Consider the following 18438-nt stretch of genomic DNA (forward strand, 5'->3'; position numbering starts at 1 on the left):
CGGGCGCCCGCTCGGTGTATACTCACGTTGTACTTGAGCGCCTCGGGGGCGGTCCACTTGATGGGCAGCTTGGCCTGCAGGCGCAGCTGGTCGGCGGGGTCGTCGGGCGCCCGCTCGGTGTATACTCACGTTGTACTTGAGCGCCTCGGGGGCGGTCCACTTGATGGGCAGCTTGGCCTGCAGGCGCAGCTGGTCGGCGGGGTCGTCGGGCGCCCGCTCGGTGTATACTCACGTTGTACTTGAGCGCCTCGGGGGCGGTCCACTTGATGGGCAGCTTGGCCTGCAGGCGCAGCTGGTCGGCGGGGTCGTCGGGCGCCCGCTCGGTGTATACTCACGTTGTACTTGAGCGCCTCGGGGGCGGTCCACTTGATGGGCAGCTTGGCCTGCAGGCGCAGCTGGTCGGCGGGGTCGTCGGGCGCCCGCTCGGTGTATACTCACGTTGTACTTGAGCGCCTCGGGGGCGGTCCACTTGATGGGCAGCTTGGCCTGCAGGCGCAGCTGGTCGGCGGGGTCGTCGGGCGCCCGCTCGGTGTATACTCACGTTGTACTTGAGCGCCTCGGGGGCGGTCCACTTGATGGGCAGCTTGGCCTGCAGGCGCAGCTGGTCGGCGGGGTCGTCGGGCGCCCGCTCGGTGTATACTCACGTTGTACTTGAGCGCCTCGGGGGCGGTCCACTTGATGGGCAGCTTGGCCTGCAGGCGCAGCTGGTCGGCGGGGTCGTCGGGCGCCCGCTCGGTGTATACTCACGTTGTACTTGAGCGCCTCGGGGGCGGTCCACTTGATGGGCAGCTTGGCCTGCAGGCGCAGTGGTCGGCGGGGTCGTCGGGCGCCCGCTCGGTGTATACTCACGTTGTACTTGAGCGCCTCGGGGGCGGTCCACTTGATGGGCAGCTTGGCCTGCAGGCGCAGCTGGTCGGCGGGGTCGTCGGGCGCCCGCTCGGTGTATACTCACGTTGTACTTGAGCGCCTCGGGGGCGGTCCACTTGATGGGCAGCTTGGCCTGCAGGCGCAGCTGGTCGGCGGGGTCGTCGGGCGCCCGCTCGGTGTATACTCACGTTGTACTTGAGCGCCTCGGGGGCGGTCCACTTGATGGGCAGCTTGGCCTGCAGGCGCAACTGGTCGGCGGGGTCGTCGGGCGCCCGCTCGGTGTATACTCACGTTGTACTTGAGCGCCTCGGGGGCGGTCCACTTGATGGGCAGCTTGGCCTGCAGGCGCAGCTGGTCGGCGGGGTCGTCGGGCGCCCGCTCGGTGTATACTCACGTTGTACTTGAGCGCCTCGGGGGCGGTCCACTTGATGGGCAGCTTGGCCTGCAGGCGCAGCTGGTCGGCGGGGTCGTCGGGCGCCCGCTCGGTGTATACTCACGTTGTACTTGAGCGCCTCGGGGGCGGTCCACTTGATGGGCAGCTTGGCCTGCAGGCGCAGCTGGTCGGCGGGGTCGTCGGGCGCCCGCTCGGTGTATACTCACGTTGTACTTGAGCGCCTCGGGGGCGGTCCACTTGATGGGCAGCTTGGCCTGCAGGCGCAGCTGGTCGGCGGGGTCGTCGGGCGCCCGCTCGGTGTATACTCACGTTGTACTTGAGCGCCTCGGGGGCGGTCCACTTGATGGGCAGCTTGGCCTGCAGGCGCAGCTGGTCGGCGGGGTCGTCGGGCGCCCGCTCGGTGTATACTCACGTTGTACTTGAGCGCCTCGGGGGCGGTCCACTTGATGGGCAGCTTGGCCTGCAGGCGCAGCTGGTCGGCGGGGTCGTCGGGCGCCCGCTCGGTGTATACTCACGTTGTACTTGAGCGCCTCGGGGGCGGTCCACTTGATGGGCAGCTTGGCCTGCAGGCGCAGTGGTCGGCGGGGTCGTCGGGCGCCCGCTCGGTGTATACTCACGTTGTACTTGAGCGCCTCGGGGGCGGTCCACTTGATGGGCAGCTTGGCCTGCAGGCGCAGCTGGTCGGCGGGGTCGTCGGGCGCCCGCTCGGTGTATACTCACGTTGTACTTGAGCGCCTCGGGGGCGGTCCACTTGATGGGCAGCTTGGCCTGCAGGCGCAGCTGGTCGGCGGGGTCGTCGGGCGCCCGCTCGGTGTATACTCACGTTGTACTTGAGCGCCTCGGGGGCGGTCCACTTGATGGGCAGCTTGGCCTGCAGGCGCAGCTGGTCGGCGGGGTCGTCGGGCGCCCGCTCGGTGTATACTCACGTTGTACTTGAGCGCCTCGGGGGCGGTCCACTTGATGGGCAGCTTGGCCTGCAGGCGCAGCTGGTCGGCGGGGTCGTCGGGCGCCCGCTCGGTGTATACTCACGTTGTACTTGAGCGCCTCGGGGGCGGTCCACTTGATGGGCAGCTTGGCCTGCAGGCGCAGCTGGTCGGCGGGGTCGTCGGGCGCCTGCTCGGTGCGCGCGAGCCCGAAGTCTGCCACCTTGGCGGCGCCCTCCGCGCTGATGAGCACGTTGCGCGCCGCCAGGTCGCGGTGCACCACGCGCTGCCGCTCCAGGTACTCCATGCCGCAGCACGTGTCGCTGCAACACACAATCATTTATATTATTTAGCTTTATCTTCTTCATTGCTGCGTCGCCGTGCAATGTCTCTTCACTTCACGCGCATATATCTCGCAAACCTTAACCTAAGGTAACCTTATCCTTCAAATACCTATGTAGAGATGGCACAGTGAACAGTGAACTCACTAAGCGAAGTTGATCTGGTCCCGCTGCGTGACGTAGTGGCGGCCGCGGCTGCGCAGGTAGTCGAGCAGCGAGCCCTGCGCGCAGTGCTCCGTCACCAGGCACGTGCCCGACGAGCTGAACACCAGCCCCAGGAGCCGCACCAGGTTCTCGTGCTTTAGGGACCTGAACACACAAAGTAACTTACTAATTAAAATGATCTTATAGGACGCATTATGTCATGTTGCAGGGTCGTCGTCAGCCCAGGGCAATGATTCTGGACATGAGTTTCTTAAGATCAAAAGTCTTACTGCAAAGCCAAAATTAATGAGCAAAAAATTAACAAGGATGAATTATTTATGTCTTTTGGTTTACGGACAGCACGAACGTGAAGCAGTATTCCATGAAATTGCCTACCGTTGTCCCGTACAAAAGACAATTTTCTGAAAACTTAACTTCCTTGTGTAGCTTGTTTCTCTAGTGTGCGTTAAGCTTAGTTAAGTTTACTGTAGCATTAAGTACCTTACCTATATTATGTATAGTTCTTAGTGAGAGCGTTTTAGGAGGTAGGTGCATATGTTTTGAACTGTATCTTATTATCATTTGCTATTATTGTAAGTACTTACTTCTGTTGTTTCTCCAATAAAGAAAATAAAATAAACTTTCAGATATCAGTTTCTTTTTCTGTGACAAATGGTCACAAATATGCTCAGAAAAATTATCGCCGGCTTTAAACATCGTAAAAGAAGTGGCAATATACGAAATAAAATGAGTTTGTACTGGACAATTCGTGGAACGCTGCTGAATGCTGTGTGACTAAGATTGGGTCACAAGAATTTAACACTATTCGTATTCGTAGGGTTAACAGGAGAATCCTTCGCGCGTTCAGTAAAAAACCTTCGACCGGCCAACCCCACCAAGGTGTTTATGCAACAAGTACTCACGCCATGACGCTAGCTTCAGCACGGAACTTGCTGGCCGCCTCGCGGTCCTTGAGGATCTTGACGGCCACCTTGAGGTTCCCGTTGAGGATGCCGAGCATCACGTCCCCGAACTCGCCCTTGCCGATGTTCTCGCGGATCTCCAGGTCGCGCTCGTTGATTATCCAACCTGGATATTTTACAAAATAATTTAGGTTGAACAAAGTTAAACAATTAAGTTAGTCCGAACCGAACCGGAGGGGCGTAGCAGGGTCAACGTAACCAAGGGAGTAGTTATCCTGTTTATTACTTCTACATAAATCAAACAGAGACTCCTGAAGATTTTTTTCGTTGATGATTTAAAAAAAGACTTTGTGTACATAGTTTTGTAGGACTCTTTTGTCTATAATGTAAGACCCATGTTCATGCTGAACCTATGTAGTCCGTATTTTTTTCTGATTAGAAATTTTACAACCTCAAAGTAGTGGTATCTTTTTCCCTCCAAAATTAAATCTCTGAATTATAGTGTCGTTTACATATTATTGTACCAAAATATTAGATATCGTAGGAACCCTAGCATTTCGGAAGAAAAGGGTAATTACCACTACTTTGGAGGTTAGAAAAATTCTAATCTTAAAAAAAAACGGGGTATAGCCGTAACTAGATTCAAAAGGCAGACAATGTTAGGCATTGTAGGCAATATAAAGGAAATTTCCGGAAAGTGAGTAATGTGAATACTAACGGGCGTCAAGGAACTTGGCGGCGTCGACGGTGTCCTGCGGCGCGGGCGTTGGCGCGGGCGGGGGCGGGGGCGGGGGCGGCTGCTGCGCGTACGTGGGCGCGAAGTGCGCAGGCGCCGGCACCGGCGGCGTCGGCGGGTACGGCGGCGGCTGCTGCACACGATACACGCTACATTCATACTCATACTGGCTCACTGGTAGTGGTAGGTAGCTACATTTTACATTTTCAAGAAAACCCGTGCAAATGAATGAGGTGCGCAGCGGGACAAAAGATTTCTCGAATGGATCAAAACGGACTGCCGTTTGTATCCCAACTGCAACTAATTGCAGGAAGCCGGCAGTGTAATCATCATCTGCCAAGTGCGCATCTCAACTGTAGTGCGCCCGCGATATGTCTGAAAACGTATCAGTACAGGCATGAACGCCCTTGCGGTTGGTTGCACGACCACACACACAGTTGCATAATAAATTTTTATTTAAGGTGGTTCGATTTTCATACAAAATTCAATCTGCTTTAATTAAGGCACTACACACTATTACTACACAAATATTTGCTCATTTATCTACTTTCGAATATTCGTTTGCGCTAAATTAATAGAAAAACTTTGTTTCATACAGAAATCATACATAAATCAACGTAATTTTTTCATCAATTTTACGTATGTGTGTGTCACAAATGTCGTGTACAAATACGTTGCGTGCGGCGTTGCCACTCTATGACGTTGGCGACGTTGCCTGGCCGACCTGGCAGGATTTGCAGTGCCGTCATGTTTAGTGCATTTTTATTTGACAGTGTTGACACTGACACATAGGGTCATCAATTTGTTTGTATACATTGAAAATGATAGCAACGCAAAGAGTATAATAATATATGTAGCAACGTCTAAATCAAGTTAAAAAATCATCGGTGTTCTGGTCCGCGAAAATCCAGAAAAATTCAGACTCAATTGAAGCGGAATTCATGATGGTGAAGTTTCGTAAGGTAGGTACAGTTTCATTCCTTCATTGTAATTTTCTCGTGCCGATCTTTTTAGAAAATAATTCTCACTTCTTCCGTAATGGTAGATATAAGCAGTGAACAATACCTTAGGTATAATGTAATTATTACTGTTTTGGTTGCCGAATAGTCAATGTGTCACTAACTCTAGGTTTTTTTAGGTATTGTGCAAAATGAAGAGGCATTCTTGGAAATAAAATGTTTTCCTTCATTAGCCAGAAAAAATCAGGACATCCTCACTGCAATAAAGTAAAATAAAATATTTCCTGGGGATGAAAATTATGGAATTTTGTCTATGAATGAAAAACACAATTATTACTAGGTAAGTAAATGATAACTTTATTAGAATCCATATTGTTGCTTAATCTTTCTTCCTATAACATTAGAGATTTTGTGCTATCATGATATTATTTTTCTTTCAGGTACAGGGACAACTACGGATAACAAATATGAAAAAATGTTATTTCATTTGTTGTGTGAATCCATCTACACCAACAAGACATCCACTGCTGGACATAGGCCTCCCCAGGGATCTCCACAACGACTGGTCTTGCAAGACCGGCCAAAATATCGAGAAATAAATAATATAAATATACATGATAAATATCCCGTTTTCTATAATAGTTATAATTAGAAGGCCATGCAATGTTGTTACTCACTGTACCTACTTGAATCAAAAAAAAATATATAAAAAAAGTTTTAATTTTATTTTACAATTACTACTTTATTATTTACATTACGATACAAGTGCGAAAAGTAGGAAATTGGCAACGAGTGGCGATAAATTGAAACACGACCGAAGGAAGTGTTTTAATCGACACGAGTTGCGAATTACCTTTCCGCACGTGTATTGTACAACGTTTTACAGTACATAATTATGGCCCTTTACATTTTCGACATATGCACGTATTGTACTAATTACCGCACTAGGGCGGTAACGTATATGTAGCACCATATGTACTAAAAAGTATTTTACAGTACATATGGTGCAACTTTCTCGCCCTAGTGCGTAAAGAGCACTTTTCATGCATATGTCGAAAGTTTAAAGGGCCATATGTACTGTAAAACGTTGTACGATACACCTGCGAATAGGTAATTCGCAACTCGTGTCGATTTAAAACACTTTCTGCGGTCGTGTTTTAATCTGTCGCCACTCGTTTCGAATTTTCTCTTTTCCGCACTTGTATCGTAAATAACTATTTCAAACTGCAAGGGTACGATGATAGATCTCAATTCAATATAATTTTGCAACATTTGGCATTATTAGGTTATAAATTGTATGGAGATGAAATCTATCATCGTACCCTTCCAGTTTGAAAAATACTATAGAGGCTGGGCAGTAAGGGATTGCTTTACTTGTAGAACTATATTTAGCGCTTTAAAAAAAAACTGATACCTGACACTTACAAACCTGGACTTCCTTGGGCTAGTGCTACTAAGAATCGTCAGTATTCTCCATCCTTTCTGAGTTGGAAGAACCCAAATAGGTGAGATTTGTGAAAGTCAGGTTTTCAATATATGTGGCGTTTTCAACCAAACGGGTACCTACTTATTGTTGTCATATTTCCATAAAGCTTCAAAATGAAATCAACCTAATCGACAACCGACAATGTGGTACCTTTTAGTTCAAAACGTCACATATTTTTATAAAACGTTATAAACTAATTTATTAATAATACTGAATATCTGGGAGAAAAAGAAAACATAAGTAAAAACTCAAAAATGCTCGTTTTCCCAGAGATAAGACCTAGCTAGATCGAACCCCTTACAGCAAATTTCATCGAAATCGTTAGAGCCGTTTCCGATATCACTGAAATATATTTCGGTTATATCGGAATCGGACAAGAATTCGAAGAATAAAAGGTATAAGAAACATAAGAACACAAAAAGGACAAAAAAAGTACCCCTGACGTACCAGTCTCGAACCCGAATCCTCTTGCACGTATTTCCACGAACATACCGCAACGCCATTGCAGCATAGGTACTTACACTGCATGAAATTGTCTACTACAAGCATCACGGAAACACTGTTTGCATGTGTGAGTAATAGTAGGAAATAGCATGACAGAAACGCTCTGTCGACTTTAAAAGTGTTTTTTGCACTAATGAAGTATTCAATGTTTATTATAATAGTTCAATATTTATGTAAAGAGTGCGCTAAACATACTTTTAAGTATACAGATACCAACACTATTCCACAAAAAAATAAAACCTGAAAATTTGCGAAAGTGACGCCATCTAGCGGGGTTTAAGCTTTGGGTAACCTAGTCGAACCACCTTAATCTTCAAATTCTAATCACTTCTCGGCGCTCTGTATAAGTGATCCAAGACGAGACTTGTCGAAGCAAGTTATTTAGTACCTGTGGATGCGGCGGGTAGGGAGGCTGCAGTGGGTTGCTGGCGCCGTTGGGGGCCGCCTTAGGCAGGCACCGCACCAACTTCGTGCACAGCCCGTCGGCGTCTTTTAGGTAATGCTGTAGACAACATGGGTTCCATAAATAATTAAATAAAATAGGACTTTTTTTTTAAAAAAAATTACTAAGCTCCACGGTAAGCTCAAGAAGGCGTGTGTTCTCGGTACTCAGACAACGATATATATAATATATAAAATAAATACTTAAATACATAGAAAACAACCATGACTCAGAAACAAATATCTGCATCATCACACAAATAAATGCCCTTACCGGGATTCGAACCCGGGACCATCAGGGTCACTAGGCCTGATCGGTCGTCATAATATACTTAAGAGCGAGACATGAGTAATGATGCGCGATTCATTAATAGAAATATACCATGGGGTTTCAAGATGGATGGATGTAAAACTGTGGTTAGATGATCATATATTTGAGATAAATTAAATTCATTTAAACATTGGGAATCTAGATGATTTCAGCCAGATCTAGTGAAAATGCCATCCCCGAATCGCTCGCGCCTTGCACGCGTGCTGGACATCGTACTTCGTAATGCATGCGAGAAGTTAGCGCACCTTTCGCAAGCAGGCGCTTATATCCAGACGCACCTTTTTACACAGTGTATAAAGGCATAAGGTCTACCGACGGACAGTTAGGAGTGTTGCTGTTTCTACATACGAGATTAAAATAGATACATAATGTCACATTATTAATGTACTCACGTGTATTAAATCAGTCATGTTGTCGAAGAACTCTTCGTCGTCGATGGTGAGCCTTTGAGTTTGACTGTCCGGCACCGTCGCCCATTTTACACTGAGAAAAATAACAACGTTCAAAAAAAGAGAATACTCCAGAGCAATGAAAACGAGTCACTTTGTATACCAGCTTTTTAAATGTTCGGTATAAGCACGTTATGTCATTCTTTTGATCTTTATTATACCATTACATAAAATATATGTTTTACATCCAGGAAACTACAGGTCTACATTATAAGAATTAAATGTAGGTAAATAAGCTAACAGATAGAATTAATTAATTCTAGTTACCTACATGTTTTATAAGATAGATAGATAAAACGTTTATTTGGATGCTCCGTTTATAAGACTGTTTGTTTCTAAATAAAATAAAAAATACATTAACACATTGACAGCCGTGAGCTATTTGGAGAAGACAATGAATAACTATTATTTCTATGGCGGTTCCCATCTCTTTCTGCTTTGCCGTTCGAAGAACGAAATCAGATGAATAATGTCAGCATCAATAGCGAAACACCGACGCACCAATGGAATCAGCCACCCTTGAACTTATCCAAATTATCTATTAAAATTTTCTACAGTTTGCGTTCAAAAGTGTTTTGTCACAGTCTAATTGTCCTACATACAGAGACATATCACTTTTTGGTTGGTGCTCTCGCGCACAAGGAACACGCCGTCCGGTGAGCTCGCCAGATGGCGCCGTGTGCCAGCTGTATCATGTACTGTGTGGTGTGGACACTGACCGGTAGTGCTCGACGCGGCCGCGGAAGCGCACGCAGAGCGTGTGGTCGCCGGGGAAGTTGGTGCTCTCGCGCACGAGGAACACGCCGTCCGGTGAGCTCGCCAGATGGCGCCGTGTGCCAGCTGTATCATGTACTGTGTGGTGTGGACACTGACCGGTAGTGCTCGACGCGGCCGCGGAAGCGCACGCAGAGCGTGTGGTCGCCGGGGAAGTTGGTGCTCTCGCGCACGAGGAACACGCCGTCCGGTGAGCTCGACAGCAGCGCCTCCGCGCGCTCCCGCGAGATGGCGCCATGGTGCCAGCTGCCAGGAAACATAAGACGTCAATATAACACTTACAGAAATAATATATAAAGAAAAATTTAACCACTAGCTTACATGATACAACATATATTATACCTACATCATCATTAATCTATAGTTTTGGCTATAATCTAGATTTACAAATAAGATAGGTACATAGTTTTGAAATTAAGAGTTGAATTCAGGGCAGGGATACTAACTAGGTTTGCTTGACGAGATATATGCGGGCAAAGTAAAGGATTTGCAGGCAAAGGCATTGATTATCACAATCTTTAGGCTGCGTTTCCACCAAAGATGTGCGAGGGTGCATAGAGAGGGATCAGAGGGATGTGTTTGTTACGAACTAATAAAATGGACAATATTCTATTGGTAAACGCATCCTTACAGAGAACGATCGTAAAGATACGAAGCCTTGAACAACTAAGTGTTTGGCTAGACGACTAGGTCCAAACAAAAGGTGCCAGTGGGGTTGGTAGCTGTCAAAGGTATTGATAGATGGTGTCAGCATAGGTTTCCCAGGTTACTAGGTATATTACTATTTATAAAATTCCAATAAGAAAACAAGAATTTGAGACTATTTATAAGGTTGACATGAAAAATCTGTACTGGCACTATCTGTAAAAACCTTCAACTGGCCAACTGGCCTTTAACTGCCAATAGCATTCCTAGACTCAATCGGTTTCTAACCAAAAATAGGTACCTACATTACAAAATCAACATGAAAGAAAGTTTTTACATCAAAGGCCTGCGCTAATGAAATTATTGATAAGCTGCTAATTCGGATTGAGATATCAGTGTACTAATGTACTTTAATAGTTCATCTGATTACATTTATCATAAAACCAATTTTGTTATTGAAAAAACATGTAAGTAGATTGTTATCGAGCAAATCAGATATATTGTATTTCAAATAAGTATTATTAAAGTTACATATATTTAAAAATATATTATCTTTGTAATAAATTGTCACATTATTAACTTCGTATCGTATAGTAATTTGTCTGTTCGCTCACCGCATTCTTCGCGAAATAATAACAAGAAATAAAAGTTAATGTGCTTCGGTAGAAACTTTAAACGATCGATTGTTAACGATGTCTGATTGTTTGCAGTCGCACATTACTAGATTTTGCTGAAACCGTCCCATTACCTTTTTTATCGCAACAATAATGATCCTCGTTCCGACGAAAACGATTTCTAATTAAAAGAAAACGTACCTTAGATATAGAACATGCAACACAGTTGTAACCGCTTTTTGCTAAATAGGAACAGATCAACGATTTTATCGTTTCAATCGAAGCGCATCGAGCCGTTTAAACGGTGAAGTAACAAACACGTAAGCTATTAGGTGTAAGTATGTGTAAATATTTACTGTAGTTGGTCGTACGCGACCGGCGGTATGAAGAGAAACACTTGGTGGGGCTGGTTGAAGCACCGACTTATGTCGCTCGACATCCTTCACTATATAGTTACCTTCAGTGGCTTCAGTATACTGCCCGATATGAATGGGTATCATTTAGATTAGCGATACCGCCCTGTCATGTTAAGTGCCAAAACGCCGTTGGAGTGCCCTTATCTATGTAATTGGCACTCCAACGGCGTTTTGGCACTTATTTACATATATTTACAAGCGAGATTACATTTTGAAGTTTAAGAATTGTCAATATTAATAAAAGTCAAACATGGGTTATGTTTAGTAAGTTAGATAAGTTATCATAAATTAACTACATACGAGTACACATAGTGTAAACACAAACACCCCAATAATCGACTTGTTAAGATCCAATATTCGACACCTTGCTGTCAACTTTATTCCTATGACATTATTGATAATGTCGATTATTGAAGCTGTGTCGGGCACTGGAGTCTCTACGTTACGTTACGCTTTAATAAGACGCAGTTATCGGTTTCCACATTCCATGCACACATCGACATTTATCGCGGACAACTAAACCCATTGACCCAACTATCCAGATAGATAACTCGACTAACCGTATTAGTAAACAAAACATAAGTATCTTAAAGTGTATGTAATGTCTCAACTGAAAATGTATACAAAACATTATAGATATATGTATATACTGATTTAGACTAAATTATTTTAAATGTAAGTACAGGATCATAATAGGAGGCATTATGATAACCATAGGTATCTAATATCTATAAGGAAAACAAGCCCGGATAAAACAAGTGTTTAACTGTCATAGAAAACCCATTTCAACTGATGTTAGAGATGTAGTGCATAATTACAGGATTAAACGAACTTACCTGAAGTGAAGTTCTATCCTGATTATATGAAGTACTTAGTCCGTGGTAAATTATTGTAGTTGTCCCAGTTCTGCCTTAGAAAGTCGCGAATTTTATAACGAAGGTAAACAATTATTACTTCTTTTCACTTTCATTTTTGATTATTGTAACTAACCTCACCTACCTGTTTATTACAAAACAATAAAATTGACTTGAGATTAAATACAAAGATCAAAACACTATTAAACCGTGGCATTACCACATAAAAATATTTTTTCTCGAGTAACTAGGACTTTAAATTATGGATAATATACCTACCATAACGACGTGGTGCGTGGTATAAAATGAAGATTTACAGGCACTTTTTCTGGCGGTCGGTCATCAAAAAACGTCACTAGGCAGTAGACCACAGGGCTGATGCAACGAGGTAGTGGGAGAGCTGAACGTGTACTGATGTCTGAAGTCTCTCCAGAACTTTCATGGATTGCTGCAGCTTTTTCACTTGATATATGTGTGCTGAGATTTTGTAGCAAGTTGAACGTACAAGTCGATTTGAGGCCAATAGTGTCTAAAGTCACTTCACTAGCAGTTGAAGCTTTCTCTCTTAAATTAGGTCGGCTCGGAAGCGAATTAAATAATGCACGAGACGATTCAGCGGGCACATCAAGGTCTATGGGATGGCCAATGGTGTCAGAAGTTGCTCCAGTACTACGTTCACAGATTGTAGTCGTAGATTTTTCACTAGGTTTTCGTGTCCTTAGATTTTGAACAGAGTAAGCGCCCGTAGAATTATTAGTAAGCACAGGTTTCGAGGGAATTGCCGATGCATGGTCATTGGTATCTGAAGTCACTAGGACTAAATAGACTGAGTGCAGTCTGAGATTTTTACTTGGCTTACGGCTTAGATTTTGAATAGATATAACTCTAACAAGAGTAGAATAAGTGTGCGTAGGTTTTGGGGGTAATGTCGGTGGATGGGCAATGGTGTCTGAAGTCAGTCTATGACTAGATTCATTGACTGCAGTCTGAGATTTTTTACCCGATTTACGGCTTAGATTTTGAAGAGAGTTAACTCTAGCACGAGTAGAATTTGTGTACGTAGGTTTCGGAGGCAGTACTGGAGTATGGCGAATGTTGTCTGAAGTTGCTTTACGACTAGTTTCACGGATTATAGTCGAAGTTTTTTCATTTGTTCTAAATGTGTTCAGGTTATCATATCAAAAATGAGTTAAACGTATGAGGCGTATTCGCGTGCGGGTTAACGAGCAGGGCTGGTGCATGAGTTGATTAACGTCTGCTTAGACTTTGAAGGGAGCGAGACATACGAGGCGAATTAACGGGCACATCACGTTTCGTGGGAGCCGTTAAGGTTGCAGATTTTATGGGAATAATCGGTTTCAGAGCCGCCCTTTTTGCCGGCAATGGCGGTTTTATGGAAGGACGTCTTACGGGTACCGGCGATTTTAAGGCAGATTGTTTCACGGTGACCGGAGATTTTAAGGGTGGTCGTTTCGCAAACACAGGCGACTTTAAAGCCGAACGTTTCGTGGACACAGCAGGGGGCTTCTGGAGAGCTCGTTTTACGAGTATAGGTGATTTTGAGGGCGCACTGGGCACTTTCGCGGATGCAGGTTTCGCAACCTTGCTTTCTTTTTTCATAGATGTAGAATTTGCAAGTCCAGGAGGTTATAGTAAAACGTAGAGAAATTCGGAGCTTGTCAGGAAGTCGTTAGAGACTGCTGAAGTAATTGACACAAATAGTTCGGTGTCAGCAGACGATCGATCTCCAGTCAGCGGTGGCACAACACCAGGGGATGCTATGCATTGAAGACCACACTCTTTAACAGGCTCATTTTTCATTGTTTCTTCCAAATAAGTATCTGTGACGACGCCTTGTGTCGTGTTGAGGCTTTTCAACAGTAAATCCGCTTGTTCGCGGACAACTTGGTGACAATACTCAATTTGCGATTGTATATTTAAAAGCTCTTCTTTAAATTCCAAAATAATATTCACCAATTTTGTAATAGTCGCTTTTGGCACGGATTTATTTATTAATGATGGCATTCTTAATAGTAATTTGAATTAACTAGACACTTCATAACAATCTACCAAGTGTATGAACGACATGCGTTTCCGATTAAAGCTGAGGCTTTACTAACCAATTGACATATATTATGTATTAGATATGTATGTATATATTGTGCTATATTTTTCCTTTTGGTTGTAGTAATTATAGCTCTGTCGACATTGTAGTGAGTCACCTTAGGGTTCCTGATTCGACTTAACTATGAATACGACAAACAGTACCCATTACTAGCCCAGGGCAGATAACTTCTATTCCATAACACTTGATTTACCATTTCAGTGTGATTACTAGACCCTGACCACGCTAACTTTGCAGAAACTTGGTAGTAGGAATAAATACACATGCCCTATCAGCTCAATACATAACACTTGGCATGGAAACTTAGCATGGTCCGACTCTAAAAATATCCATATACAAAAATCATACTGGGAAGTGGATACTGTCATCACAAAATGACAGTCCGAACTAAAAATTCAGCACTATCAACATCGGCTACTAACCGCAGAGTAGCACCCTTAAGGATAATGATCGTGCGTGCACAGATATGTAATTTAATTATCCTTCCCTGGTGCTTTGATGACCATATTAGGATGACGAGGGGTATCCGAGAAATATGCCTACTGCGAATGTGTTGACGTTGTTGTTATTTATGCCGTATCATCACGCATATAAAACTATCGAAATCTTCTGACATCCTAACAGATGTTTCAAAAGCACAGTACTGGACTAGTTATTACAGTACTCTTTTTGAACGTTATTTTGCTGTAAAGTTAATATAAAATTTACATAGTGACAGTGAAAGGGGCCAAATATATTGCAACACATCGTTATTCCTATAGCGTTTAGTTTTTCTTTTTGGCCAACCCCTGGCTTGTACCCGACTATCTGAGAATGGTCATCTATTGATCATGGAGTCGATAATCCCTTGGACCTTCAAGATGGTTCTAACGACTTTTTACTGTTTTGCGGTTTGCAGAAATTTCTTTGTATACTTAAGTACGCTGTGAAGTGGATTATCTTTAAAGAAAAATTAAACCCTATAACAAAGTTTCAGTAATTTTGACAAGTGAATTTCACAGATAGGTGACGCAATGTACTCACGGGTACTGGGTCATATTGGTGAGGCGGGTGGCGACGGGCGGCGGGTTTTGGCACGTCGAGCTCACCAACAGGTCGCTGGGCCCCTTTGTTGCCGCTGCAAAATAACACCATTACATGAAAATATGTTTACGAAACGTAAACAGTAAAAATTAAACTTAAAATCTAGATGTAAATAAAATACACTAATAAACACATTACCCTTCTTTGTATCGCGCTGTCGGGTAATAAACGACCCCCGCCGTATGGTACCTAACTATACTATCCGCAAACCAAACTGACGATCTGGTTCATATTACACTCTTGTTTCGGCTATGCAAGTGTGAATGAGAAGTTATACGACGATGTATACATTCACATTTTTCATTAAACATGCGATACAATAACAACCAAATCGAGGTAAATGAGGCACATAGTTAATCAATTCCCACTCAGTAATAATAGGTTTGAAATAGTTAATTACATTGCAAGCGCCGTGTGTGAAATATGCCACTCGCACGCGACTATTTCTTATACCTAGTTTTAGCTAATTGTACTTGAACTGTTGCAGATCTGGGTTATTCGTTTCCTTGAAATGACACGGCCGACCTAGATATACTTGGAGTCAACCCCGAGCTAATAGAGAAACGAAAGCGCTTTCGTTCCTTGATATCCTCTTTTATGATTGAAATAATTAAATAACTGACATTAATAGAACCCAGATTTGTTGTCATTGAAGGATTATTAAAGAATGCAATGTAATTTAAAAGTAATTAAGGTCAATATGGAGAAGACCGGCAAATAAAATGTATTGAAAGGAAGACCGTCATAGGGCAAGAACTCTCGTATTTGTTTACGTACGTATTTTGGTCCGGTTTAGATTTTACTTTAAGTTTTTATATCCCAGATACTAAATGGGTTGGTCAAATTGGGGCAATCGAACAGTTACGATTGCCCCAATTTGACCAACCCATCTGTCATTTTAGTACAAAAGCTAAATAAATTGGACTACGAAACTGTAATCGATGATTAAACAATTGAGCTCTCTGATAATTGATTCAGTGTGTCGCCTTCTTATGTTTACGACTTATCTTGAATGGAGAGGAGAGTTCGAAAGGCTCCCACTTTCAGCAATAAGCGCGTCATTGAGACGACTTTTCCCATTGTATCTGCTCTAACCGCTACCACTCTATTGTATGTTTTATGGCAAAACTGCGCGCGTGTCAAGGCGTGGAAAGTGTGATCTTTGTGACACTTCATCTAAAACTATAATTTCCTAAATTTCTCAATTCTCTATATATTTATATATGAATGAAATATAATTTTCTCCAATATGCTCGGAAATGTTCACCATTGTATCAAAAATAGTACGGGAAGTTTTTCGTTATGGTCAAACTTAAATAAAAATAATTCAAAACATTATTGTCCTGTTTTAGCGGACGGGAAGTGTTTATTACTGTATTGTTTTTTTTTTTACTTTTTAAAAACACATATCCACTAAGAAGAATGCAAACAGACAATTATTATAGGTAGCCGCGGGCCGCGGCTACACGACCCGGTCACCTATCATTTCAAGCTATTAGGATAGAGGTGCGTACTTGAAACTTTACGTTATGCCCTGACCAGAAACAGATTTTCTGCCAGTGAAGTGGGCGGTTATTGCGGTTTTACGGCCTACGTACTTTACGTAAATGTTTGTCTGTGTCGCTTTAAGACAATAAATGAACAACTTTATCCATTGCCAATAGAGACGTATTCCTAAGTATCTTCCTATGCCAGTAGCACTGTAACTTTTTGGCTAAAACTACACAGGCGAAGCATTCCAACACTATCATTAACTAAAATCGGTTCATTATTTTTAGTATGTGGGTATTTTTGCACTTTGTAATTTTTCCTCAGTCACCCGTTGACCACGAACGCTGTAAAGGGTTCGAAACGTCGGGATGTATTATAAATTAAATATACGCGATATAATCCGTTTTCACAGTTTAATTTCACTATCATTAACTGTTTTAACGCTTTGAACGCCATAGCCAATTTATGTCACACACTATAGTAAACCTTACTGGAATGCATGAAGATTAATAATGAAGGTCTGTGAACGTCTTTGGCAGTCAAAATGCTAAGCCTATTTTTGTTCTAATGATGTTCCTTGGCTTAAAATCAAGACAAAATCCAGCTTCCTATCATTCTCACTCAGGAGTTACATATGGGTGCGAGTGGCGAGGCCAATAAAAAGGCAAATAGCGGAGGTTCGTTTTCCCGTGGTTTTCCCTACGCTCACATAATATATTCGCCATTCGCTTTGTGATTCGTGTAACATGTTAATTCGTAATTAGAATTAGCAAATGAGTTTCTAAGGAACACTGGTGGTATAGTCACAGGGCGGACACGCTATACATCAAAAATCAGTTGCGTTTCTATGTGTGAACGGCAGGTCTGTACACGCGGCATGCGTCATAGTGTGAGGAAGTTGCTTAAAAATAGTACTAAGCGGCCGGCAAACGGCCGTCAATCTGGTGTCGCGGGGCGAGGTAACTCGAGTCGGGGCGGGGCGGTGCGTGGCCGTTCTGTATGATAATACTATTACTTCTTCTGTGGTATAGTCTTGTCTTATTAATCAGTAAACACAAGTAGTTACCAGCGGTGGTCTGTGAGGCGTGCATAGCGCCCGGGGCGGGGCCAGCCGCGCGGACCGATGACGGCATCACATTCTGCAACACAATACTTTATTTACTATTGTTGTTCTACCAATATGTAGTAGCATGTCGTCGGCTAAAATCGCAATCTTCTTAATAAAGGTGACAAGGGATTTTCGACTTTAGCACACATTACCTAAAGTTGATAACATTTTAGCTTATTCGTAAAAGATAAGAGGTTTGTTACTTTAGTCATTTGACACTTGAGCAATTGAAAACATATTAATATGTTATGCCTACCAGTGTCAAGGGATCAACATAAACATACATAGGCAAGTCGCAGACGTCGCAGTTAAGGGTGACTTTTGCTTAAAGAAGGTTTATGATAAGTAAGGGTTTTAGAGTCCGGGTTTAAGCAATATAGCTTTAAGAATGTAGCTAAAGATATGTAAGAGAGGACGGCATAAATAATTGGTATCTCAAAATTATACATATATATCGTGGCCAGATCTTAGAATTGATCATATCATGATGTGATAATCATTTCATGAAATGATCGGTTGGCCACATCATGAAAAAACCAAACCCAACCTAACCATATCATAAAGTGATCAATTCTAAACTGGCACTTCATACAAAGCAAAAAAGCGAGCGAGCGTTTTGTATACAAAGCGAAAAATAGTTATGATTAAAATAAATAAATAAATCAGCAAATTTATTTTATTTTATTTTATTGGGAAACAAACAGCATACAATAATACAGGATATAGATATTATGACTAATACATGAGCCAAAACAGTTTCCACTAATGGAATAAAACATAAATGCTCAAAGGGAAGTAGAGTAAAAATACATTATAACATATCATTTCAA

The 18438-nt window shown here is 43.1% G+C and overlaps 1 protein-coding gene across 1 annotated transcript in view; it reads right to left on the reverse strand.

The window, feature by feature from the left end:
* LOC134748743 (tyrosine-protein kinase CSK) overlaps positions 1-18438 on the reverse strand; it is a 42301-nt gene that overhangs the window by 2242 nt on the left and 21621 nt on the right. Inside the window, exons 5-13 of the mRNA XM_063683519.1 lie at positions 17567-17639; positions 14950-15043; positions 9372-9518; positions 8442-8532; positions 7666-7779; positions 4311-4461; positions 3593-3758; positions 2673-2834; positions 2291-2507 (exon numbers count right to left, since the gene is read on the reverse strand). Of these exons, the coding sequence (XP_063539589.1) occupies positions 2291-2507; positions 2673-2834; positions 3593-3758; positions 4311-4461; positions 7666-7779; positions 8442-8532; positions 9372-9518; positions 14950-15043; positions 17567-17639 (1215 nt within the window). The remainder of the gene's footprint in view (positions 1-2290; positions 2508-2672; positions 2835-3592; positions 3759-4310; positions 4462-7665; positions 7780-8441; positions 8533-9371; positions 9519-14949; positions 15044-17566; positions 17640-18438) is intronic.

The sequence above is a fragment of the Cydia strobilella genome, chromosome 17 (genome assembly GCF_947568885.1).
Source record: "Cydia strobilella chromosome 17, ilCydStro3.1, whole genome shotgun sequence".
Taxonomy (NCBI): Eukaryota; Metazoa; Arthropoda; class Insecta; order Lepidoptera; family Tortricidae; genus Cydia; species Cydia strobilella.